Source organism: Quercus robur, chromosome 3, assembly GCF_932294415.1.
Source record: "Quercus robur chromosome 3, dhQueRobu3.1, whole genome shotgun sequence".
In the NCBI taxonomy this organism is placed as follows: Eukaryota; Viridiplantae; Streptophyta; class Magnoliopsida; order Fagales; family Fagaceae; genus Quercus; species Quercus robur.
In genome coordinates this window covers 68,335,297-68,362,481 of record NC_065536.1, presented here as the reverse complement: position 1 = coordinate 68,362,481, position 27,185 = coordinate 68,335,297, and the positions used below count along the sequence as shown (strand labels likewise).

At 41.6% G+C, this 27,185-nt stretch overlaps 1 protein-coding gene across 4 annotated transcripts in view; it reads right to left on the bottom strand.

Annotated features, from left to right (window-relative positions):
• Nucleotides 1-27,185, bottom strand: part of LOC126719071 (cytochrome P450 CYP749A22-like) — a 49,228-nt gene that overhangs the window by 5,118 nt on the left and 16,925 nt on the right. The window contains exons 2-6 of one of the 4 annotated variants that reach the window (XM_050421627.1): nt 25,210-25,350; nt 24,901-25,124; nt 24,158-24,390; nt 23,560-23,938; nt 22,692-23,453 (exon numbers count right to left, since the gene is read on the bottom strand). The exons of 1 other annotated variant lie outside the window; for it this stretch is intronic. In XM_050421627.1, the coding sequence (XP_050277584.1) occupies nt 23,025-23,453; nt 23,560-23,938; nt 24,158-24,390; nt 24,901-25,124; nt 25,210-25,350 (1,406 nt within the window). In that variant the 3' untranslated portion in view covers nt 22,692-23,024. Of the gene's footprint in view, nt 1-22,691; nt 23,454-23,559; nt 23,939-24,157; nt 24,391-24,900; nt 25,125-25,209; nt 25,351-27,185 lie in introns of those variants that run through there. 2 more of the 4 variants (XM_050421628.1, XM_050421629.1) reach the window with 2 other exon arrangements.

The window sequence follows — 27,185 nt, the reverse complement described above, 5'->3', positions numbered from 1 at the left end:
TATAGGATGTGGCCATCAGGACCTTTAAGGTTGGGCTCCAAACAAAACATGACTTGAGAAAATCCTTGACTATGAAACTCGCCTGAATATGCGTCAGCTCATGGATCGTATTGATGAGCATAAGCAGGTTGAGGAGGATCAAACCCAAGGAAAGGGAAAAACCAAAGTCTTCCGCCCTAAAAGAAGAGATACTCGACCAGAGAGGTACAATCATAACTGATCTAGGAGAGAGTTTGCTAATCAATCCTCAAGGGCTAATGCATAAGTAGTAAATTCGGTGTTTAAGAAGTCGGTATATCAAATCCTCGAGAAGATCAAGAATGAGCCTTATTTCAAATGGCCTAATAAGATGGGAGGAGATCCATCCAAGCATAATCAAAGTCTTTACTGCCAGTATCATTAGGTTAGATAACACAAAACTGAAGATTGCAGAACTTTGCGTGATCATCTGGATTAGTTGGTGAAAGTCGAGAAGCTAAAGCAGTTCATGCACTAGCCTTTAGGGCAAGCAAATCAGACCAAAGCAGGGTATCAAAGGGAAATTGCTCCTCGGCCACCTCTTGGAACAATCAATGTGATTTTTGCCACTCCTAGCCATTGTATGGGTTCACTTTCAAGCGTCATGTCAGTGGCATCAAAGCTAGAGCTCGAGGAGCAAATCCGAGAATCTAAGAAGGTTAGGCTTAAAGCATTACCGACTTTGGGCTTCTCTGAGGAAGATACGGTTGGGACTTTCCAACCCCATGACGATGCCCTAGTTGTGACCCTGCGGATTGGGGGATATGATGTGAAGAGAGTCCTAATAGATTAGGGAAGTGGAGCGAAGATAATTTACCCAGAATTGTATAACGGACAAAACCTCAAGCCTGAGGATCTAAACAGGTATGACTCCCCTTTGGTCAGATTTTCTGGGAGAACTTTGATTCCTTGAGGAAAGATTAAGCTACTTGTGCATGTAGGGAATGAAGTTGTGCAGGTAGGGAATGAAGTTGTGCAAGTAAACTTTATTGTGGTTGAAGCTTATTCCCCTTATACAGCTATTTTGGCAAGGCTCTAGTTACATTTCCTAGGAGCGGTGTCGTCTACCTTGCACCTAAAAGTCAAATACCCCACTGAGAGCCGAGTTAGGGAACTTGTTGGAAGTCAGACAATTGCCAAGCAATGCCTAGTGGCTACTATCAGACAACAATCATTGGATAAGGCTTCTTCAACTTCAAAAGAGGCCTAATAGCAATTAATGGACCTTGAGGGAGACCTCGGGATTGAGCGCCAGGGTTTGTTTTGTGAGGAGTTAGACAAAGTGATGATCGGATTGGATGGAGATAGGTATTTTCAGGTGTGGGCTCAACTACCCCCTGTTGAAAAAGAGGAGTTTATAGGCTTTTTGAATGATAACGTGGATGTTTTTGCCTGAAGTGCTTATGAGGCACCAAGAGTTAACCTGGACTTTATATGCTATCATTTGAATGTGAATCTTGGAGCTCTTCAAAGGAGCACGCCTAGGCAGTCAAGGAAGAGGTGATCAAACTCAAGCAAGCAGAGGCAATCAAGGAAGCTAATACTATGATGGTTAAAAAAGAAGAACAGGAAGTGGCGAGTGTGTGTTGATTTCATAGATTTGAATAAAGCCTGTTCAGAGGATCCTTTTCCCGTACCTTAGATTGATCAACTAGTGGATGTGACTGTTGGGCATCCTTGGATGAGTTTTCTAGATGCTTTCCAGGGGTATCACCAAATAACTTTAGCCCTCCCCGACCAAGAAAAGATAGCATTTCAAACCCCTATTGGGAATTACCATTACTGTGTAATCCTTTTTGGCTTAAAAAATGCTGGATCCACGTATCAGAGGATGGTGACCTCAATGTTTGAGTTTCAAATCAGGAAGAATGTGGAGGCATATATTGACGACATGGTTGTAAAAAGTAAGCAAACTTCGGAGCATTTGAATGACTTGGGAAATGTGTTTTCGGTGCTTAAGGAGCACAAGTTGCATTTTAATGCTTCTAAATGCTCTTTTGGTGTCAATTCGAGCAAGTTTTTGGGTTATATGAGATTAATCCCGATCAGATAAAAGCCATAAATAACCTGCATCCACCTCAGAATCCCAAAGAAATACAGAAGCTAACAGGAATGACAGCTGCCATGAATAGGTTCATTTCCCAGTCAGCAGAGCGTTGTCGTCCATTCTTTCAACTCCTCCACAAGTGGAATAATTTTGAGTTGACAAAGGAATGTATTGATGCTTTTAAGGAATTAAAGTGGTACTTATCAACTCCTCATGTTCTCTCCCGACCCAAGAAGGAGGAGGTTTTATATGCTTATATAGCAGTTACTAATCACACAGTAAGTCTAGTCTTGCTTAAAACAAATGATGGGGTGAAAAGGCCTGTTTACTACGTCAGCAAATCCTTACAGGAAGTAGAAACTCGCTACTTACCCTTAGAAAAGGTAGTTTTGGCCATTATACATGCAATGAGGAAACTCCCTTCTTATTTCCAAGCGCATACCATGGTGGTTCTTACCCAACTCCCTCTATAGGCACTGCTTTGAAAATCTGACAACACGGGGAGGATTGCCAAGTGGTGAACAATGCTCAGTGCTTTTGATATCAAATATATGCCCCAGACAAATGTAAAGGGACAAATCCTAGCATACCTAGTTACTGAGTTTACCGAGGATTTTGTGGGAGACGAGATGTCAGGTTCTAAGATCCTGGTAGTCTTCACTCCCTGTCTTCCATCTTGGGAAGTTTATACTAATGGTGCAGTTAATCAGAAAGGATCTGGTGTGTGAATTGTCTTAATATCCACTGAGAAGATAACTGTGGAAAAATCCTTAAGATTTGGATTTCCAGCCACAAACAATGAAGCAGAATATGAAACTTTATTGGCTGGAATGGAAATGGTTAGCAAGCTAGGAGGAAAAGTTGTAGAAGTTTTCTCGGATTCGAGACTAGTGGTTAGGCAAGTCAATGGAGAATTTAGGGCCAGGGACCAACGAATGCAAAGATATCTCATCAAAATCAGGAAGGCTCAATCCAGCTTTGAAGCTTTCTCCATACGGTAGATCCCAAGAGGCCAGAACTCTCATGCTGATTCGTTGGCTATGTTGGCCACCTCTTCGGGATCAGGCCTCCCTCGGGTTATAATCGTCGAGGATATAGTGGTCCCCGGCCGTAGTAATCAAACACCGAACATAATACATAGCATACAGGTTGGTCCAAGTTAGATGGACCCATTAGTTTTGTTCTTAAGGAATTGGTCACTACCCAAAGACGAAGGTGAGGTTGAGAAGATTCGAAGAAAATCTCCACGATATTGGGTTTTCGAGGAGCAGAAGTTGTACAAGCACTCTTACTTAGGACCATATTTGCTATGTGTCCATCCTCAAGCTGTAGAACCATTATTGGAGGAGTTGCATGAAGGGATTTGTGGCAGTCATACTGGGGGAAGGTCTTTATCCCATAGAGCTCTTACCCAAGGGTATTGGTGGCCAAGTATGCAAAAAGCTGCTCAAGATTACGTAAAGAAGTACGACCAATGTCAGAGATATGCTCCAAATATCCACCAACCTGGTGGAGTCTTGAATCCGTTCTCCAATCCTTGACTTCTTGCTCGGTGGGGCTTAGATATAGTGGGACCATTCCTAAGGGCAATAAAGAACCGAAGATGGCTTCTCGTCGAGACTGACTACTTTACAAAATGGTTTGAGGTCAAGCCACTGTCTAATATTAGAGATGTGGATGCTAAAAAGTTTGTTTGGAAGAATTCGGGATTCCCCATACATTGATCTCGAACAACGGGCTCCAATTTGACAGTAAGGATTTCAAAAGATATTGTGGAGAGTTGTGTATTAGAAATAGATATTCAACTCCTGCCTACCCACAGGGAAATGGGCAAGCAGAAGCAATCAATAAAGTCATAGTTAGTGGGCTAAAGAAGAGGCTGGATGAAGCAAAGAGGAAATGGGTGGACGAGTTACCTCATGTATTGTGGACATATTGCACCATACCCCGAAGATCAACTAGGGACGCTCTATTCTTAATGAACTATGGATCTAAGGCGGTTATACCTCTCGAGATAGGATTCCCAACGTTAAGGACTAGCCAATTTTGTGTGGAAGAAAACAACCATTTGCTCTCAACAAATTTGGATTTAGTTGACGAAAGAAGAGAGGTGGCCATGGTCAAAATGGCACATTATTAGTAAAAGCTTAGGCAAGGGTATGACAGTGGAGTCAAGGTAAGGCCACCAGCTCTTGGGGACCTGGTCTTAAGGAGAGTAGTAGGAACTATGAAGAATCCATCATGGGGAAAGTTAGGGTCTAATTGGGAAGGTCCCCATCGTATCGCATCAGTAGCTGGTATTGGTGCCTATTACTTAGAATATTTGGATGAGAATGTTGTTCTATGTCCATGGAATGTAAACAATTTGCGTAGATATTATTATTAATAATATTTTGAATTTCGTTCAAACTCTTTTCGCTTGATGTTTGATGCTTGGTTTTCTAAAGTTAATCATTATGATTAACTCTTATGTGAATTTGGCTAAGTGTTAAATAGAACCTCGGCCTTATTCAACTCCTTAGGTCACAAGCCTTGGTTAAGTTAGCTCTTATGTGAATTTGGCTAAGTGTTAAACAAAACCTCGGCCTTATTTGGATCCTCGGGTCATAAGTCTTGGGTAAATTAATTCTTGTGTAAATTTGGCTAAGTGTTAAACAGAACTTCGGCCTTGTTCGACTCTTCGGATCATAAGCCTTGGGTAAATTAACCTTAAGTGAATATAGTTAAATCCAGAAACATAACCATAATTCTTTCTGGATTCTTGAATCATATTGTTAGGCTTAAATTTAGTTGATGATGACTTCATATACTTGAAACTATACACTTTAATAAGGAAAAGTGTCTATTATATTTTGCAAAGTAATGAGAAAGTAAGTATTTAAGCAAAATGAGAATGCAACAAAACCAGGATATATTCATTCAAAGTTCAAAAAAATGTTTACAAATCGGGCAAAACTAAAAAAGAAGAAAAAAAGAAGAAGAGCGTTTGCTAAACCTAGCTCGTTACAAAATTTGCCTAAGTGCTAAACTTAACAGAGCTATGCTGCGACATACTTCTCTTTCTCCTTTTTCTTTTTCTTCAATTTCTCAGCTTCTTCAACTTCTTTTGATTCCAGTTCCACCACTAGGGTTGGAGTCTGTTTTTCTTTCTGAGTAGAAGGCTCAGAAGTTGGGGCTGCCAAGGATTTAGGCGCTGAGGAGTTAGAGCTTGGATCTGGCTAAGGAAGGGTAGAACTGGTAGCAACACGAAAAGCTAAGGGATAGTAAACTTTGTTAGGCCCCCCAAGATCAGAGTCAACACCAACTCTAGCAGCATTAATGGCTTCACCCTAAACTTCGAGATACAAGGCCCGAGCCACATCTCTAAGTTGGGCGGTTAAGCTTTGGGCAGTTTGGGTCATTCTAGCATCATAAACGACTTGTTTAGCCTTTGCCTTTTCAGCATCCTTGCCCTCAAGTTCCTTTTGCTGGAGCTTGATTTACTCTTTGGCCGAAGCTAGTTGCGTTTCTGTCTTCTTCAATGAAACCCGTAACTCTTTGGCTTTCTTTTCAAACACTCATAAAGTAGCTTCGGTGTTCTTATGCCCCCTCTCGGCCTCGGCTAGGTGGAACAGTGAGTCCTTGTACTTCTTCTTTGCCTCAGCCAAATCCTTATCCGAATGGGCCAATTTACTTTCCACTTCTGGGGACTTTGAGAAAGTGTGGTCGACCCATTCCTCACTCACAAAGGACACTTGCATGGCTTGTTTCTAGGAGAAAATGTATACACATGTTAGAGTTCTTAACATAAAAGATATGAGTAAGTCATATAGAAACTAAGGTATAAAAGCCAATCTTTACAAGGTCCCTCTTTAGTGAGAGGAAGACTTCACGTTTCCTTAGCCCCTTTAGTTCCTGCATGTCATCAGGAAGAAGTAGGGCCTTCTCAAGGCACTCGAACACTAGCCCGAACTTGTCCCTAAGGGTTGCCTTAGATGTGACGAGGTCTCTTATGCTGAGCATAAAGGCTAGGTTCCATATAGTGGCCTTGGAGCGCTGCTCCCCTTCAATGCTTTTACCTGCCTCGGCAGAAGTACCCTTCTTTTATTGCACCCTTGTAATTCTGGGCTCCTTAGAGGGCGGTTGTTAAGTGGATTGAGGTATCTCCCCCTCTTCAAAGCTCTCATTCTCAGTCTATTTTCCCCTTTTTCTCTTCTTCTCGGGGGCATCAGCAGCAAAGGAATGAGATGGAGCAGGAGCAGGGGGTCAAGGTATGTTGAGGTATGAAAAAGATCATAGTAAAATAAGCCCAAGAAGAATAAGTTAAGCCCAAAAAGAATGAGTTAAGCCCAGAAGGAAAACTCAAGCTAAGTCCAAAGGGATTATACAGGAGACCCATGAGGGAATAAAAGAAAGGCCCAGAGGATCCCGAAGCCCAGAAAAGAGAAGCATCCAAAGAAAAAAGAAAGAGAGAAGACCACGGCAAAGTATAAGAAGCAAGGATCCTCAGGAACCATCAATAGGCGCGGATCCCTTCAGGCACAAAGAAAAAAAAGGAAGACTAGGACAGCTCGATAGAAAGAAGACAAAGAAAAGAAAACAAGAAAACAAAAGTAAAAAAGAGCGCGAGCGACCTCTCATGGCACAGACAGAAGAGGCCTCGGGGAACCAAGACAGGAAAGAAGAATGATAACAAACGATTTTTAAAAAGGCAGAACAGGATTCCGCCCAAATAGGAAAGATAAAAGGCGCCAGAAGTGAGGATGCCGAGAAGGGCATACCTCAGCACTCCCAAAGAAGATGGCCAACCAGAAGCTTTCAAAAGAATCAGAACTGAAAGAAGGAAAGAATGAGAAGAAACGGAAAAGGGACTTACCGAGACAACAGGGACAAGACATACTCTGTTCGCAAAAGAGCAAAACAGGGGAACCAATGGTTCCCCAAGAAGCCCAGAAAACTCCATTATAAAAGGAGGGGATGGGTTGCGAAGAAGGGTAGCGAAAAAAGTGAGAAAGAAAGAAGAAATTCTCTAGAAAAAGAACTATCAGAGAAAATCAAGAGTGAAGAGAAAATATTAAGGGAAAACAAAATATTGCTTCCCGGTATCCTGTAAAAGCCACTATTGCACACACTCGGATTCAACGAGAATCAAACTTTGCAAGTTTTGAAGGCTGAAATAGTCATTCAAGACTGCAATTTTTGAGCTTGATTGAACCTTGTAGCACGTCCTAGTGAGCTTTCTGTAATCAAACAAACAATGCATTAATGAAACTTTGCTTCATATTTCCCAGGATCCCCACAGCACTAATTTTTATCGCTTAGTTAATCCTGTTTCTTTCCTCCTGAATTTACCTTGTTAATTTTTGGCATTCTACGATATCCTTGTTTGTCATTTTGTTTGTATTGTCAGGAGTATTCTCTGCATTTCACTTGATTCTTAAACAGCTCGTTAGCTGCGGTGAGTCAAGGCCCGGTCCACCAAATCCTCCTTTTCATTTAGGCCTAGGATCCTTGGGCCTGAGTGTCACGAAAAAAGGGCACTCTCACATTTTGGCGACTCCGTTGGGGACTGGGCAAAGAAGAAGGAAGAAGCAACCCCTTCACAGAGAATGCCTCCAAGACAAAGAAACAGCAAAGGAACTAATGTGCCACCTACGGCCTCTGAGCCCGTAGGAGAAAACGAGGTAGCTTCCAGGCAAGGAGGTGGGATACCCTTGGTAGAACAGGAGGTTGTGTCAGAACAAAGACACGCAAGGCAGGAACCAGACCTCATGGCCAGGATGACAGCAATGTTAAAGGATCTGGAGCAAGAGGTTCGCCTTCTCAAAGAGGGCAGGACACAGGAAATCAGAGACAATGTTCCCCCTACTGGGCACCAAGATGGGACGCAGCCAGAAGGAGGGTCAGCAGTGGGAGGAAGAGCCAACCCTCAGTACTTGACACTGGCAGATGTCAATGCCCTCCTGGAGCAAGAAAGGGAAAAAGACTCAGGGATCCCCAAGCAATTCTCTGGGATCCCTCGTTCCCTCCAAAACTTCTTGGCAAACCATACCCTAAGGGGTACAAGCCCCCAAAGTTCCATCCTTTCGATGGGAAGAACGGGAGTGCTGTGGAACATGTGAGTAGGTTTGTCCACACTATGGGCCCCTATGCAGGAGACAGAGAATTATGTCGAGGGAATTCGCCAAATCCTTAATGGATAGGGCATACACTTGGTACACCACGCTGAGACCCGGGTTCATCAAAACCTGGGATGAGATGATGGAGAAATTCTGTGCCAAATATTACCCTGGTGAAGACAAAATCACTTTCCAGAATCTGCAAATGGTGAGGCAGAGACCTGGAGAAGATCCTGTTCAATTCATCAAAAGATTTGAAGATGTGTCCCTAGACTGCTATGGGGACCATGAAGAAAAGGAGCTCGTGGAAACCTGTATAGCCAACATGCTTTTTGATTATAGGCTCAACCTTGAAAACCTATGTATCACACAGTTTGCTGACCTGTTACAGAGAACCAGAAGGACGGCGCAAACCATGAGGACAAAAAGGCTACCCGCATCCCAAGCTATGACAGCATCAGTAGGAGAGAAAAGGAAGAGACCAGACGGGAAGGTGTTCGAGGAACCACCAGTGATCCCATGTACAGCTGAGGAATTAAGCCATGTCCTAGACAAATGGATCGGAGATGGAGTTGTTAGGCCATTCACTGTGTCCAGGCCACCAACTGAAGAAGAAAGGAAGAACCCTTTATTTTGCAGAATCCATAATTATGTCAAGCACTCCACCAAGGATTGCTGGACCCTTCGCAGACTATTCCACAAAAAATTGAGAGAAGGAACCTTGGAGCTCACTCAGAAGGAGCCGGAAGTGCAGAGGAACCCTTTGCCTAACCACAAAGGAAAAGGGGTGGTAGCAGTAGTAATACATGGGAACCCGGCAGAAGCAGGAGAATCTGAAGGATCCTTCCACCCGAGTACAGTCAGGACCCTCCAGAAGAATCCTAAGTTCAGGTCACTATTCAATCAATTAGGATTCGGACCAGAAGCAAGAAGGGTGGCCACAGAGTCTCTCATGAGCATAGCAGAAGATTCAGGGATGGAATGCTTTACAGCTGAGTCACATGCTAGTCGAGCTTTCCTGGAGACAACCAATGCAATAACTTTCACTGATGAAGACATGAAGATTGAGCACCCAGACCACCGTAGACCCTTTTATCTAATGGCCACCATAAACGGCGTTCAAGTCAGAAGAGCACTGGTGGATACAGGGGTATCACTCAATCTCATAGCCTTGAGTACCCTGGAAGCTGTTGGCTTAGTTGACAGAAGGATCCTGGGGGCTCCCATGAAAATAACAGGATTTGGAGGATCGGTGGAATCAACAGAAGGATACGTGCAGCTAGCCTTAAGGGTAGGGCCAATAGTAGCTTTGACAAGGTTTCATGTGATTAATGCAGAAGTTTCTTATCACGTGTTGCTGGGACGCCCGTGGCTTCATAAACATCGCCTTATTCCATCCACGTTCCATCAATGCATTAAAGGGAGGCTGAATGGAAGGCCCATAAGGATCCCTGCCAACCATAATCCTTTCAGCCAGGGAGAAGTGAACTTTGCAGAAACAATGTTTTATGATGAGTTGGAGCCAGATGATGAGAACCCCGCTCCAGGGACCCTAGGGGCACCTATCCTAGAAGAAGAAGAAGGAGGGAGGGGCACCCGTGACTTGAGAAACCTTCTAGAAAGAAAAAGACAAAAGAGGGAGCCCAGCTCTTCAGGATCCCGAGAATGTGTGGTGATGCGGGAACCTGGGGGAAGACTGATCTATCGTTTGTGAAGGTGCGCGGGACCCGAATGCATTGTGCTGGAAGGTCCCGGACTACCAAGATGCATGATGGCCCAAGAAGTAATCCCAGAAGAACCAGTTAAGGAGGCCCAGATTCAGCCTGAGGAAGAATTAAAGGAAATAGATTTGGGGACAGAACCAGGATCCCGAAAGCCTGTCTTCATTAGCAGTCAATTGGTGGCTCAAGAAAGAGAACAACTGGTAACCTTGCTTCAAAAATACAGAGATGTGTTTGCATGGACCTATGATGAGATGCCTGGTCTAGACCCAGGATTGGTAGTCCATTCTCTTAATGTGGACCCAGGAATGAGGCCAGTAGTCCAACCAGCTAGGGTCTTCCACACTGAGGTAGAAGCTCAAATAGTTGAAGAGGTCAAGAAATTGCTAACAGCTGGTTTTATCAAACCCATCCAACACCCAAAATGGCTCTCCAACATTGTACCTGTAAAGAAGAAAAATGGTCAGATCCGTTGCTGTGTAGACTTTCGTAACTTGAACAAGGCATGTCCTAAAGATGAATTCCCCTTGCCCAATATCGACCTCCTTGTAGATTCAGCTGCAGGAAACTCAATGTTCTCATTTATGGATGGGTACAGTGGATACAACCAAATCCGCATGGCAGCCAAAGATGCAGAGAAGACGGCATTCAGAACTCCAATTGGGAACTTTTACTATACTGTAATGCCCTTTGGCCTCAAAAATGTGGGGGCTACATATCAGCGGACCATGACAGCCATTTTCCATGACATGATGCATGAGGAGATGGAAGATTATGTAGATGATATTGTGGTCAAGTCAAAAACCAGAACAGGACATTTCCAAGTACTTGAGCAAGTCTTTGAAAGATGCAGGAAGTACAAGTTACGTATGAACCCCATGAAGTGCGCCTTTGGAGTGTCTGTTGGAAAGTTCCTTGGGTTCCTGGTACATCACAAAGGCATAAGCGTGGACCCAGCCAAGGCCACAGCTATTGCCACAATGAGAAGACCAACTACTGTAAGAGAACTCAAAAGATTCCTAGAAAGGGTCTCCTATATTAGGAGATTTGTGCCTGGTTTAGCCTCAGCTACCGCAGGCCTATCCAAATTGTTAAAAAAGGGGAATCAATTTATCTGGGGGACAGAGCAGCAGGAAGCTTTTCAAAGAATTCAGAGCATCATAAATCATCTACCCAACCTCCAGGCACCAATACGTGGGCGACCTCTGTTGCTATACTTAACATCAAACTCTCAGGCAATAGGAGCTTTGCTGGCACAAGAAGATGACCAAGGAAATGAGCAGCCTGTATACTATGTAAGCAGAACACTCAAGGATACCGAGACCAGGTACCCCAGAATAGAGAAAGCCTGCCTAGTGATCATTTATGCATCCCAAAGGTTGAAGAGGTACTTTTCAGCTCACCAAATCCTCTTGGTAACCAAGTCTCACCCCATAAAAGCGCTCCTGCACCGGCCCCTTCTCACAGGAAGGATAGCACAATGGCTAGTGTTGCTCTCACAATATGATATAGGTATAAGAACTCCCAAGGCTGTCAAAAGCCAGGCCATAGCAGATTTGCTAGCTCAATTCCCAGGAAAGGAGGAAGGCCCGCTGAGCGAAGAAATCCCTGGTGAGGTAGCAGTGGTGGAGATCCCAGGGAAGAAATGGACCATGAGGTTTAATGGGTCGGCTACAGCAACTTCAAATGGGGTAGGAATTGTACTAAGCTGTGAAAATGGGGATATCATGCCCCTATCTTTCAAGCTTGGTTTCTCATGCTCTAATAATGCAGCTGAATATGAGGCATACTTAACTGGGTTGAATATAGCACTCAGCATAGGAGTGAAACATATGAGAGTGTTGGGAGATTCCAATCTTGTAGTCTCCCAAGTGAAAGGTGACTTTGCATTACGGGAACAAAGTTTAGCAGCCTACAGGACTTGGGCACAAAGGCTGGAGATGAAATTTCACACCTTCAGCATAGAATACACTCAAAGAAGTGAAAACAGGTTTGCTGATGCGCTCGCCACCCTGGGATCCCAAATACCGCTTAATGGGAGGGATACGCTGATAAAAATAGGAAGGCAGGAACATTCTATTGTAAGGATCCTCCAAGGGATGTACCCCGGAGAGTCCAAACAGTGGGACTGGAGGGATGAAGTCAAAGAAAAGATGAAAGAGGTAGGTCCTAGAGGGAACATCAAAAAACTAATGGATTACACTCAGATAGAAGGAGAATTGTATAGAAGGCTGCCGGGAGGGATATTGTCCAGATGTATGACCGAGAAGGAAGGAAAGTCGAAACTAGAAGAATTACACACCCAAGTATGTGGAGTTGCAGAAAAGGTCAGCCTATACAGAAGGATGCAACGCATGGGGTATTACTGGCCAGATATGGACAAGGAAGCAGCAATCACACAGGGGAAATGCCAGGAATGTCGTGTGGCAATTGATAAAGAAGAAAGCTACGCGGTGTTTATTGCAGAAGATTGGCGGGTTCCTTTCATAGGATACCTAGCTCAGGGGATCTTGCCAACCGACAGGAAACTAGCCCACAAGCTCAAAAAGTTAGCGTGCAGGTATTTCCTACAGAATGATATTTTATTCAAAAAGGGATACCATGGGGATCCCCTCAGGTGCCTGGGACCAAAGGAAGCTAGAGAAGTAGTCAGAGAGGTACACTCTGGAGATTGTGGAAGTCACCCAGGGAAAAGAAGGCTGTACAAGCAGTTACTGTTGTTGGGATATTACTGGCCAACGATGAAAAGGGACTCTGAGGAGCTGGTCAAAACTTGTCGTGCTTGCCAAGTCCTGGGAGATGCAATTCACACTCATCCAAATGTCCTACAGGATATGACGACGCCATGGCCTTTTCATACTTGGAGGCTCGATCTCATAGGGCCTATAAACCCTCCATCCAACGGTTATATATGGATCCTAGCAGCCACGGAGTACTTTACAAAGTGGGTAGAGGCCATCCCCTTGAAAAAAGCTACTGGAGCAGCTGTGGCAAATTTCATTCGAGACCACATCATTACAAGGTTCGGGATCCCCAGAAGATTGATCAGTGATAATGGAATCCCATTCTTAAACAAAGATATGAAGGGATTAACTGAAGCATACCACATCAAGCATAGAAGATCTACCCCATATTACCCACAAGGAAACGGCCAAGCTGAGGCTACTAATAGGGTAATGTTGAAGATCCTTAAGAAAATGAAGCATGAGTATGGAGGGAAATGGAGTGACCATCTGGCAGATGTGCTTTGGGCATGTAGAAGCTCTGTAAAAACAGCCACAGGATTTTCCCCATTCTCCCTGGTCTATGGAACATAAGTCATCAGCCCCGTGGAGTTAGTCATTCCTACACCAAGGGTAATTCTGGAGGAAAATCAAGGAGAAAGTGAGGACGCAAACAATGAAAAGAGGCTAGCAGACCTGGAAGGGGTAGAAGAAGAAAGAGAGCTGGCCAAGAAAAGGAGCCGGAGATACCAGCAAAGAATGACCAAAGCATATGCACAAACGGTACGCCCAAGAGTATTCACTGAGGGACAATTAGTACTAAGGATGGCGGAGCACGTGAGGAGGAACCTGCCAGGGCCTTCCAAGTTCACCCCAAAATGGGAAGGACCCTACATCATTAATGCAGCTCATGAGAGTGGGTATTATTACCTTGCCAAAGAAGATGGGACAGTCCTGACAGAACCCATAAACGGAAAATGGCTGAAGCAATACTATGCATAAGGACAAGGGGATCCCGGTACCTCAGGATTCTTTTACCAGCTTCACTATCTGCTAAGTTTTTTTTTATTATTATCCTTTTTATTTTTTTTTCAGCCTTTATCATGAATTCTGGTCTAAGATAATTTTGTTCAGGAACATGTGATGGAATCGACACTTTGTGGTCAATACTGCACCAAATGATTTTTTTCATTGTTCCTTAAAAATGACCATGTTTTAATGAAGTTCCTGTTTCTTCAACATTTGAATCTTTCTTTAAATACTGCAACGACCAAATTTGGATAAATATAAGGAGGGATACCTGAGTCAAAAAAAAAAAAGGGGAGAATATGTAATACCCTTTTACATATGGCCCAGAATCCACCTCACAAATAATTTCAGATATCCCACAAACAGTTCCAAGTGCATAGGTCTAGGATCACAGAATAAAAGTGAAGTATCTAGGATACCTAGCTTAGCACTTGGCAAAAGGGGAACCTGTCAAAGTTCATGAACTGGGACCGTATCTCAAAAAAATACATAGGAAAGGATACCAGTGTACCCAGTTCAGTACTTGCACAATAGATTACCGGGTACCTGGACCAGAACTTACAGTGAAGCCTGTGGAAACCATAGTCCAGGACTCAGGAAAGAAAAGAGTCATAAGAAAGTAAAGGCAATATATCCAAGAAAAAAGGCAGATTCACATACTAAGAAATGAGAAGCAGTTTTGAAACACAAAAAAAAAGAGAAAGCAAAGAGTAGAACAATGTTAAAAAAAAAAAACTTATACAACCCCAAATTGTTTATGTAAGTCTAAAATAAGCTAAAGAATGAGGCCAGCCAACAGGGAGGCATCTGGAGAAATAACAGGCACAGTCAAAGAAGAAAGGATCCTCTGCCGCTTGACCTTCAAGTCTTGTAAAGCCTTGTGAGCATGAGCCAAAGCTTCCTCAGCAGCAGCTATCTCAGTGTCTATGCTCTTGAATGATTGCCTTTGAAACAGCATATGAGCCAGCAGACGCAAGTGATTCAGCAGAAAAGACAAATTGAACTTGGCCTCCAGAAGGTCTTGCACCACCCCTCTCCACTCCAGAAGCTTTTCCTCAGACAAAGAATCTACAGAGGAATTCCTCAGGGAAACCAGCACGGCACACAGCAACTCCATCAAAATATTGCCTAGAAAGATGCCTCCCCTGAAGCCACTGGTGAAATCCCCGTGACTCTTGAGTAGACTCTCTAGCAGCGGCAGGCCTTCCACAGGAACAGAGAAGCACAGGAAGTTGCCATAAGAAGACCCAAAAACATGGAAGTGGCTGGCGGGAAGACTGTTAAATTCCAAGAGATCAAAGCGAGCCAGGAAGGAGGAAAGCCCTGAATCAAGATTTGAGGCAGCCACTTTCGAGGCATCCCCCATCACTGTGTCACCACTTGCAGAAACAGGGGGACTTGCAGCCTTTTGCTCTGGATGAAGGTCAGCAACTTAAACAGGTCTCACAATTCCTTCAAGGATAACGGGCTCAGAACCTGCAAAGCCTGTATCAATATTCAAAAAGAAAAGAAAAGGAAGAACAGATTTATTCTTAAAAAAAAAAAAAAAAAAAAAAAAAGAGAAGGAAAAGAAAAAGAAAAGAAGGACAAACCAGTTCCGGCTTCTTGGGGCAGAGCCTCTTCTTCCTGATCCCCTGACTTCCCTGAGGATTCTGGGAAAGAACATAAGGCAAGTTGAAGAAAAGGTGAAGGACCAACGGCAAAATGGCTAAAGGAAGGAATAGATGCAGGGGGCTTCGCCATAAAAGAAAAGGAAAGAGAAAGGCGAAGGGAAGGAAAGAAAAGAAAAAGAAAACACAATGGGAGCAGCTCGCACTCACCTTCTGAGCTGTCTGATTCTAAAGAAGAGGCAACACTGGGAGCGGATTTCTCACTGGTTTGACCTAAAAGGGAGAAAGAAAAGGAGGAACTCAAAAAACTGGAAAAGAAAATAAAGATATAACGCTATTCCAAGGAAAACAAGGCTTACCTGTTTGTTTGGATAAAGGAGTGTCTCCCAAAGCGCCTTTATCTGATAAGGATTGAGGAAACACAGTCCTGATAGGACTAGGAGTACGTTCAAGATGGGGACTTTGAGATGAAGGGATCCCAGAGACTTTGGGATCCTGAGAATCTTGGGAATCTTGCATCGGTTGCCCGGTTTCCTCAGCTGAACCACCAGTAGGGGACTCCTTCCCCACAGCAGGGAAAACAACAGAAAGAGCTGTGATAGCTTCCTCTCCCAGAGCCTTGCCAGTCATAGGAGGGGATACCTCCACCTAAGGGAAGAAGAAGAGGAAAAGGCAGCGCCAAGTAAAAAAAATAAAAAATAAAAAATAAACAACGGGAAATGCTAACAACACAATGACAGAACAGAAAGGAAAAAAAAGAAAAGGGGAGACACACATACCACATCATCACCAGAAGATTGGCTTTTACCCTTCTTGTGATCAGACTTGCGCTTGGACTGCAAAGGAAATCATCACTCGTCAGCAAAATAAAAATAAGTGCAACAACAAAAAAAAAAAAAAAAGAGAGAAGAAGGAAAGAAGTCTTGCCCTTCTCTCTCTCTCAACAGATTCTTTGGAAGTCTTTTGCTTACTACGAGTACGCCCAGAGGGTCCTAAAGGAGGCTGGGATACCAAACCAGAGGATCCTAAAGAACCATGGACTGAAGCAGTCACAGGAACCTGGGAAAAAGAAGACTCTACCTTGGTCTTCTTCCGGGTCCTTGAAACCAAAGGTTCCCTGACATCCTTGCCTTCCTGAGATGCCAAGTGCGCTTGAGATTTCCCAGTTTTTCTTCTTTTCGCCTCAGAACCTATCTCCACACCCCCTGTACTTTCGCCAACATCAATAGCTTTCATTTTCTTCGGCCTGACGTCCTTACCTTTACTCGGAGCAGTGGCAGCACTTATTGTCTCCATTGCACCTTTCTTGATGGGCACTCCAGAAGAAGCGCCAATAATGAGACTATCACCCAGCCAAGTCTCAGGAAAGTCCTGTCCATAAGCCACCCAACCTCCCCTGGAGGCATGCCACTCTGCGAACCCAGTCTTGCTGCTTGCAACAGCAGAAACAATCCCAGCAGTAGGAAGGGATAAACGTCTATTAGATGTCGGAGCAGAAACAATGTTAGGATTCGGGGCTTCCCGAACTGTACCAGAGCCAACATAATCAACAAAAGACTTTTGTACTCTTCTCCAATAACTGGTATAGCCGCTAGAAGCAAAGACTCCTCTCTGGGAGTTAGGCACTGCAAATTGGGGGCTCCTCCGTGACCAATAAGAAAAGGCCTGCAGCCTCAGGAAAGGATCCAAGGAAGGAAGGGATGGCACCACGTCCTTAAAAACTGGAGGGATGTCTTGGTCAAAACCAAATTGTCGGAGCACCTGGTGTGCTGAATAATGAGTATATTTTGCGTCACTTGAAGAAGGCACAGGAAGCCAGGAGGGGCTAATGCAGGCAAGATAAGCCAGACTGCCCTCATCACCACGGCGCAAGTCAAAGGTATTACCTGTAAAAGATAAAAAAGAAGACAACACAGAATCACACGTGAAGCCAAGACCAAACTCACGAGGGGATCTCCAATGTAAGCTCCCTACTTGATCAAACAACTCCACAAGATTAAGGCCACCGCCTTTCAAGCTAATCCAACGAAAAATGATGGGAAAGGCATCGGTAGAATTGCCACAAAGACCCTTCACTATGTCAGGGGATCCTTGGAACTTGTCCTTCACAAATTTCAAATTCCTGCACTTGGCCAAAGTAGCTGCAGAACGGTCCCACATGAAAATCTGAAGAATGGCACAGTGAAGAGATGAAGTGATCACGTAACAAGAATCACCCTCAGTCTCATCTCCATGAAGTTGGTCCAATTGAGAGTAAACATGACCCAAAAACAGAGGGGCCAAAGGATACTGGGTGCCTCGAGCCAACTTGATTGCCAACGGAAAAAACGAAGACTTAACTCCGTACCCAGGGAACTCACTAAACAAAAACTTACTAAGCCAAAAAGCCAGAAAACCGGCCCACCTCACTTCTTTATCCTTCTCACGAGAAAGGGTCATCACCCATCTCCCCATCCTAGCCGGCTTACCACCAGAAGAGGCAGCGCGACCACCAAAATGACCAAACAATTTATCCTCTACCACGAGATCCTCACCAGAAAGGCTAATATCAAACGGGCTCTCTTCACCAAACACCGGGAGTAGGAAATTATTAACCACATCTTCCAAGGTGATCGTCAATTCACCAGCAGAAAAGAAAAAAGTATGAAGAGAAGGGCACCAACGACGTACCAGATGCCTGAGCCCTTTGGCGTCTCTGAAGCCCTCAAGGTTTCTGGAAATAGCCACTGCCTTTAGGATACCGGCGCGCTCCAAGCGACCCAAAAACTCAGCATCAGACAGTTCCTTGTCTACCCATATAGGCCATCCCTGAATCTTTCCTAGGACAAAATCAAAGAAAATAGGAACCGCTTCTCGGATTCCTTGCCTAATTTGGAGATCGAAAATCTCTCTAGGGTCAGGAACCTGGGCGGAACCAGCGAAACCCGCTTGGCCAGAAAACATCCAAACATGAGGGGATGGAGGAGCCTCACCATGAGATATATGAGGGAAAAACAAACTGGGAGAATACCAAGGATCTCGTAAAGGGAAGGTCGGATGTTCGGTAACCTCGTGAGAATCACTCGAAGCAGAACCAGAAGAACCTTCACCCTCAGAAGGACTGGGAGTACGCTCTCTCCTCTTTCGGGAAGAAGAAGAAGCCATCGGAACAACACGTACAATGAGAAGAAAGGAGATTGAAAGTGCGAAAAGGGGAAAACCAGAGTAACAGAGAAGAAGAGAAACTCAAAGAATGAAAAAAGCTTAGAGAAGCAAAGTGATAAGATGAAACGGCTACAATAAAGGCGCAAGTAGCAGTTGGGGAAAACAATTTATGGAAAGACGCGCCAGTTGCAAAAAAATTTAATTTGAAGAAGGGATTAATCAGCAGTTATTAATGAGAAGCAATGGGAAACGAGAAAAGTGGGTAGGGGAGTTTTACCTCAAATACTCAACTGCCACGTCCCGTGTAAAGAGGAAGCTGCAAAAAAGTAATAATTATAAGAGAACGCAACACGCAAAAAAGAGGTAACCAAAAGCAGCAGAAAGGGGCCGGGATCCCGAGTAAAAGGGGAAGGGAACCAATAGAAGTAGAAAAAAAAAAGGGGATCCCACGAAAATCTTAGGAAACCTAAATCACTCATGCGTGGGCTTCAGGCAACCCACGAGCTCGGGGGGCTAAATGTTGAGGTCTGACAAAGATCATAGTAAAATAAGCCCAAGAAGAATAAGTTAAGCCCAAAAAGAATGAGTTAAGCCCAGAAGGAAAACTCAAGCTAAGTCCAAAGGGATTATACAGGAGACCCATGAGGGAATAAAAGAAAGGCCCAGAGGATCCCGAAGCCCAGAAAAGAGAAGCATCCAAAGAAAAAAGAAAGAGAGAAGACCACGGAAAAGTATAAGAAGCAAGGATCCTTAGGAACCATCAATAGGCGCGGATCCCTTCAGGCACAAAGAAAAAAAGGAAGACTGGGACAGCTCGATAGAAAGAAGACAAAGAAAAGAAAACAAGAAAACAAAAGTAAAAAAGAGCGCGAGCGACCTCTCATGGCACAGACAGAAGAGGCCTCGGGGAACCAAGACAGGAAAGAAGAATGATAACAAACGATTTTTAAAAAGGCAGACCAGGATTCCGCCCAAATAGGAAAGATAGAAGGCGCCAGAAGTGAGGATGCCGAGAAGGGCATACCTCAGCACTCCCAAAGAAGAAGGCCAACCAGAAGCTTTCAAAAGAATCAGAACTGAAAGAAGGAAAGAATGAGAAGAAACGGAAAAGGGACTTACCGAGACAACAGGGACAAGACATACTCTGTTCGCAAAAGAGCAAAACATTGGTTCCCCGAGAAGCCCAGAAAACTCCATTATAAAAGGAGGGGATGGTTGCGAAGAAGGGCAGCGAAAAAAGTGAGAAAGAAAGAAGAAATTCTCTAGAAAAAGAACTATCAGAGAAAATCAAGAGTGAAGAGAAAATATTAAGGGAAAACAAAATATTGCTTCCCGGTATCCTGTAAAAGCCACTATTGCACATACTCGGATTCAACGAGAATCAAACTTTGCAAGTTTTGAAGGCTGAAATAGTCATTCAAGACTGCAATTTTTTAGCTTGATTGAGCCTTGTAGCATGTCCTAGTGAGCTTTCTGTAATCAAACAAACAATGCATTAATGAAACTTTGCTTCATATTTCCCAGGATCCCCACAGCACTAATTTTTATCGCTTAGTTAATCTTGTTTCTTTCCTCCTGAATTTACCTTGTTAATTTTTGGCATTCTACGATATCCTTGTTTGTCATTTTGTTTGTATTGTCAGGAGTATTCTCTGCATTTCACTTGATTCTTAAACAGCTCGTTAGCTGCGGTGAGTCAAGGCCCGGTCCACCAGATCCTCCTTTTCATTTAGGCCTAGGATCCTTGGGCCTGAGTGTCACGAAAAAAGGGCACTCTCACAAGGTACAACGGGAACTACGGGAGCATTCCCCTCAGTGTAAGCAGTGAGCAGGGCTAGCAAGTCAGACATTTTTTTCCTAGAGCACCATTGCTTCAGGAATGTTAGCTTTCTTGACTAGTATTGACTTGAGCAACAACAAGGCAACGATGAATAGGTTTTAGGGGATCTTCGGAGTCAGCGCAATAAAAAACCTCAAAATCTTTCTCTATGTCTTCTTGGGTAGGTTCGGATGCTGTCTCTTCCTACTCTTCATCAAAGGGAAGAGGTTGCTTGTGGGAGTAGAGGAGCTTTGCTGCAAGTGGAGCAAATAACCCAATATCCTGAGTATTGGATGGAGGAGGTTCGGTCAAGAATCTGAGGACAACAGTGTCGATCAGCGTAAGCCTCAGGTCTTTGGCTTTAATCACGTGCTTGGGAGATTGGAAAGGCTTGGATATAGGCTTGAATCCAAGGATTACATGTACTGCCCGAAGTTGGCAGTCTCGAAGAAGGAAAATCTCTGATTGCAAAATCTGGTTAAGGTCTGCAAAGTTCACCAGGTTTTTGTTCGAGGCAATGTGAAACTCGTCTGCAGAGGAAACAAGAGAAGGTATTAATTAAAGCAAAAGTTGAAAACAAAGGAGTCAAAATAAGAAAGGAATGCAATCTAAGTTATTCTAAGTCCTCGGGTGCCCCACTTGCTTCCCCATCTTGGGTAGGGCAATACAAACCATCGTGCTATTCACCCGAGATGATGAGGAAATCTTCGTCCCTACCCTTATTGGACTCAGGAATACAAGAAATCAACCTAACAAAGGGCACTCTACACCTAAAATAGTAGCCCGTTTATTTACCCTTTTGACAATTATAAACCCAGTTTATGTCGTGACAAGTAAGGATGTTCCCCATTTTCTGATTTAGCATGTCTACGCTACCGAGGACCCTAAATAGGTTGGGTGAGCATTGGGTGGGGCAAAGCCTAAAGTTAATGAGGAAGTCCCTAGTAACTCTACCCATGAGAATTTTCATTCCACCTTCAATAAAGGCAATCATGGGAATGACAATTGCCTCGAGTGGATTACTAACTGACCACTCTCCTAACTCGCAGTGCGTAAATTCTACACCGTTAGGGATTTTGTACTTTTCCCTAAAAGTGGCCATGCCCTCGGGGGTATCAACTAGTTTGGCGAACCTATCCATGTGTCTCTATCACGTAAAAGTAAGAAGAAAAAGAAAAAGAAAGAGAGTTTCCTTCAAGGCAATGGATGAAAGGCCTAAGGCACTTACGAGCGATGAAAGTTGATCCTTAGACTGCTGCTTCTGAGAAAATATGTAGAAAGCATGTAAATCTAAAAATTACTGCCATTCACCCTTTATATAGAGGTGGGAAATGAGTGGTAAGTTTCTCGCTCATTTACCCCAAGAAATTTGGACCGTTGGATCATTATTGCATCATAGAATGTGGGGAGACAAGCATCCGCCTGAACAATGACTTCACAACTAGCAGTCCTTTCTACCACTTTCAGTAAAGTCTTGAAGGGACAAACATCCTGTGTAGTGCCCTAAGACATACAAGTGAAGGGCTGGGATGCATGGAAAAGGAATATAAAAAGAAAGGAACCCCCCCCCCCCCCCCAAAGAAAATAGAACTACGAATAGCCTTGGGTAAAACTTGAACTGAATTTATATACAAGGAGTTGATCCTCAGACTGGCCCGAGGAGGACTTTATTCTCAATTGTTGATTAAATCACCTCAATCTGTTAATCTGGGCTCTTTAGCCTTAAGCTTGGGCTTAGTGTAGTATTGCACTTGGACTTGTTTCTCACTCTCTCAACAAATTCTATTGTTTGGGCTTGATTTGAAGGATAAGGTACTATTGATTTAAGTAGGCTTGGACCTGTATTTTTTGAGCACTTACAGTCGCCCTTTGAATTGCTCAATTTTTTTTTTCAATGGAGGCATCCATGGTTTAAATCTCCATTTTCCCAACTAATAATAATAATAATTATTATTATTATTATTATAAAAAAAAAAAAATTCCTTATCTAAATTCATGATGAAATTCACTAGTGTTTTCCCATTCTACCATGAGCCTTGTAACGTAACTAATACCTCATGTTGTTTTCAGCAGAGATAACTAAGGTTCAAATTTCTCCTCTCCAATTGAAAAAAAAAAAAAAAATGTCCCTCTCCTTTTAACTTGAGACCTTACTTCCCAGCAAGCCTTTTTTTGGCTAAATCCCAGCGAACCTTCTCTATTAAACATACTTTACAAAGTCTACTATCATTTCCTCACCAAAAAAAAAAAAAATTTATGCTTTTTTGTGTGCGCGCGTATGCGCGAATTCGGAATGAAGCAACTCTTACACACCTGTTGGCATATATCAGCCATCATAGTCTATATAAGGTTGTTAAGCTAAGTATTCAACCAATCAGTGCCGCCAATTAATGTCTTCATTCTGCGAAATATTAGATGATCACTAACCATGTAATCAAGATCAAAAAAGGATCATAGTAAATTAAAATTAAGCACAAGCATATAAGACAACAGTCACGACTTTAATTAAGACGCGACCACCAGTCCAGATCGTATTAGATCTTGAGATACCAGAAAAGTCTCCAAATGCCATTACGTTACACTAACTAATGATCAACATAATCTTCATATCGGTTACCCGTCTTCAATGTCTCTACTGATTCTATTAATTCAATGTTCATTCACTTTTTCTGTAGCACATTGATTTTCACTAACTCTCCAAGCTACCAAATCCCAATTAAGCTCAGAAACAACTGAAATAAAAAAGGCTACAGTATACATCCCAAGGCATTGATGTCTGGATATTCTGTGCACATTTTACTGCCAGTTCTGGTCTTTACAATGAGTGTAGCATCACTTGAACTCCATGTTGTGGGCGAATGGTAAGAAGCTGAAATGGTGAGTGGACATAGGCTGGGGAAAGGGTGAAGGCATAGCGTTTTAGAATCATGGAAAGAGCAATCTTTGCTTCAGTTGTCGCAAAGTTCAACCCCACACAAGTTCGAGGCCCTATTCCAAAGGGAAAAAAAGCAGCTATGTTGTTGTTAGTAGCCTTGGCAATACCTTCCGAGAATCTCTCTGGTTTGAAAAGATGCACGTCTTCTCCCCATATTTTGGGGTCATGGTGAGGTGCAAGAGTTGGCATGTACAATAATAAATTAGCTGGAAGAGTGAGCTTCCCCAGTCTAACATCCCTTTCAACTTTTCTTGTTATTGAAATTATTGGTGGATATAACCTCAGAGACTCATTGATGATCATACCCATCTGCATGGGAAACAATGTCAGAAAAATTAAGAATTTAAAAATTGCAATTGAGTTAAATGGTCTGTCATTTACACTAGTAATTGATTTGAGTTTGAGACATTCATACAGTCTTGAGTTTCGTGATTCCATCCGGGTTTGGATTTTGTTGGCCAAATAAATTGAGCACCTCCTTTCTTGCTTTTTCTTGCCAATCTGTGTGGATTGCTAGAAGAAATATAGTCCACGCAAGCAAAGTACTAGTGGTTTCCTGACCAGCAAAGTAAAATGTTTTGCACTCGTCCACCAAATCTTCTATTGAAATCTTTAGGCTAGCATTGGTATCATGATGAGCCTCTACAAGTAGTTGAAGAAAATCACCCCCATTGCTGTTACCCTCTCCAGTCATTACCTTCTCTTCTCTCTTCTTTATTATCTCTAATATAGCGTTGTGTATTCCTTTTACAAGCTCCTCCGATTCAATTTCATCATTAGTTTTATAAATTTTACTGTAAAAATGGACAAATGATATTAGGACAACATCGACCAATGGTACAATAACAACAATAAGCATTAGTTTCAAAATTTCGAGGTTAGTTATGATCGTCTACATACTAGTTACAGTTGGTCACATTTTGGAATGCTATTAGGACATGAGGATGCTAAGAATATTAAATGGAGAGTAGTCCATTGTTCCCCAATTGTTGGTTTAACTAAAAGGACTTTACCTGATGCCAGGAAACCTGAGTTTATAAGCATTTCTGGATGATATCAAGGTCAATTTCATCAACATCTCAAAAATGTTCTTCCCTTCTAAGTAACAGCTCCCAAAAGCTATCCTTGAAATCACTTCTGAAGTCAATAGCCTAAATTCTTCAGATACCTCAATCTCTTTACCTTCATGATGTTTCCATCTTTCTAGCATCACCTCAACGCTACTGATCATTGATGGAATCATATTCTGCAAAAGTGAATTCCTTCTAACAATATAAACTAATTTCCAAGAATTGTTTTCCTTGATTGTATATTTATTAGAAATATTAAAAAGTACTAATTGAACTTTTAACTACACAAGGCTCTTGACAATTTCCAAGATTGTATATCTATGCTTTTTTGGATAGAATTATATTAATAATTTAATATGCTAATTTGTTATTGGGTTTGGTTCATTTAAAATAGAGTAGTGATACTAAAGATAATACAAATTTTACTATTAGCTTTACAAATAGATGTGTCAATTTTAAATCACACAAAATGTATTAAGAAATTTATTTGTTACATGTATATTTTTGATGTGACATGAATTATGTTAACAGACTCTCTAGTTTGTAAATTTTTATAATAAAATTGATAGAAGATTTAGTTTTTTTATTTTATAAAATAAAAATTAATTAAACATATTTTTCTAGGCTAATAATTGCAATTTTAATGGTGCTAATTCTAAATGGTAAGACTAAGGGTAAGAGATTACTTTGAGGCTCTCTGCATGAAAGGCAGAATTAGCAAGTTTCCGCATCTTTGCCCATTTTTCACCTTCAGAAGTCGCAAGCCCGTCTCCTAAGAGCTTCTTCGTATAGTTTGCGGGCTCTGGCTTTGGATAAGCGTTGTCTCTATTGTTCATTATCTCTTTGATTAGCTCTGGTTCAATAACAACCAGTTGAGCTTTAGGGCCAAACCATTGAAGATAATTCTTACCTGTACCAAAGAATAAAAGGAAACAAAATTAAAAAATGGCTAAATTTATTAAAATTGACTAAATCACTTTGAAAGATTCTTTTACCATATTTGTCAACCCAAGAGTGAACATGAGGCAGAATTCTGGAAAACATGTCATGTGATAAATTCATTGGCCTGCTGGTGGCTTCTTTTCTCATGTTGAATATTTCTTTGGTGCTTCCGTGGAAGAATCTGTAGGAAGGACCTTTGATTCCCTGTGAATTCAATTGATTCCTCATGTGAATTGGAGTCCACCATAGTTTGTGAAGGCCCCGGATGAGAGTTAAGAGAAAGTACAGGCACAGAGAGCTTGTAAGACTGATTACAAGGATTTCAACAGCAACCATTTTCTCTTTTTGAAGGAATCTTTTGGGAAGTTTAGAATTAGATGGTTATCCTCAATAATGTTTCAACTTTTTATTAGGGATAATGAATGTGGATCTGTTGAATTGACTTTTGTGAGCTTCAAGTACACCAAGTCCAATATGAATAAAAGTACTGAATTATTACTAGAGTGGTTGGGTTTGGCCCGCCCCCCCCCCCCAAAACCCAAAAGCCCCAAAAGGTAAAACTGAAAACACCTTTTTGTAATATTAAAAAAATTGCCTTTGTCTGCCTGTCGGTTATTGCTGTGAGATTGCATAGTCAAGCCTGTTAAGGATTTCTAGTACAATTTATTTAATGGTAAATGTGTAATCATATGCAGGATCCGTGACAAGCTTACTCAACTTATTATAGCAAGGTTGCTTGAATATTGTCACCCTTTGAATTTTGGTTATTCACAAATTAGTAAAACTAGTCATAGATACCGCGTGTTTATTCGTGATAATATTTTTATTTTTTAGGATGGCCTTGTTATTATTTTTTTTTTTCAATTTGTACTAATTTAATAAATAGTAATGTAATTCATAATCATATTTTCATTTATTATAGGAACAATCACAAAATGTAATATATATAATTTTTGTTGTATGTACCAAAATTTAAAAATAAAAAAAATTTCTCAAGAATTCAAAGGTAATTTAGTGAAATATTAATTTTTTAATACAATTTACTTTATAATATTTTGTATATCATTAAAAATATATAATTTGGAAATTATTCTGTTAGTTTTAAACAAACTATTTCAAACCCAATTTTTTTCTACCATACAATCAAAAACACCAAGAAACATATCTTAAAAAAAAAAAAAAAAAAAAAAACTACAATTCAAAATAATAAAAAAGAAAGGGAAAAACAAAATATTGTAACTCTTTTTTATTTTAAAAAAGCCAAGGTACAATTCCAAAGGAGAAAAAAGTAGAGATTTTTTTTTTAAAGAAGTATTGTGTGAATGTTGTCATAATCTAATATTACATCTAATCCAACATGTGAAAAATGAATAGATAAATAACTAATTTTAAGCACAAAATTGAATTTATTTTCTTAAAAATCTCAGAGAATACACTAATAAGATAAGGAAGATGAAGAACAGTATAAAATATTCGTAAACGCTTAAAGCAATTACTCAGACATCTAAGAAAATGAAAAATGACCAAATTTAGTAAAATTTAGCTAAAAAATAGTTGAAATATATATACATAGTCTTTATGATGTGTATTGTGCTCCTGACACAGTGATACTAATTGATAACAAATTACGTTCACACTTCCTTCTTAATTAGAGAGATTATAATATGTACTTATAGGGACATATATTACATCTACTCATAATAGTGGGTTAATCTCACATTGGAAAATGAGTGTGAGTAAAAGAGGTTTAAAGCTTGTGTTGTATATCCAAAAGTTAGGCCCTTTTGGATATACACCACTATAAGTTTCTTTAAAAAACCTTCTCTCTTCTCCCCGTGTGTGTGTGTTAAAAATACTTAGTATTCTTAAAAAAAAAAAAAAAATTGACAAAGTCATATATACCACAATTGAGAGAGGAGAACAACATTTTTTTTTTTTTTTTTTTTGAGAATTAACTTGTGTGATTTTATTAAGGTAAATCAACTAAAAACGAAACAACATATGATGGGACATCTTCCATCCATACTTG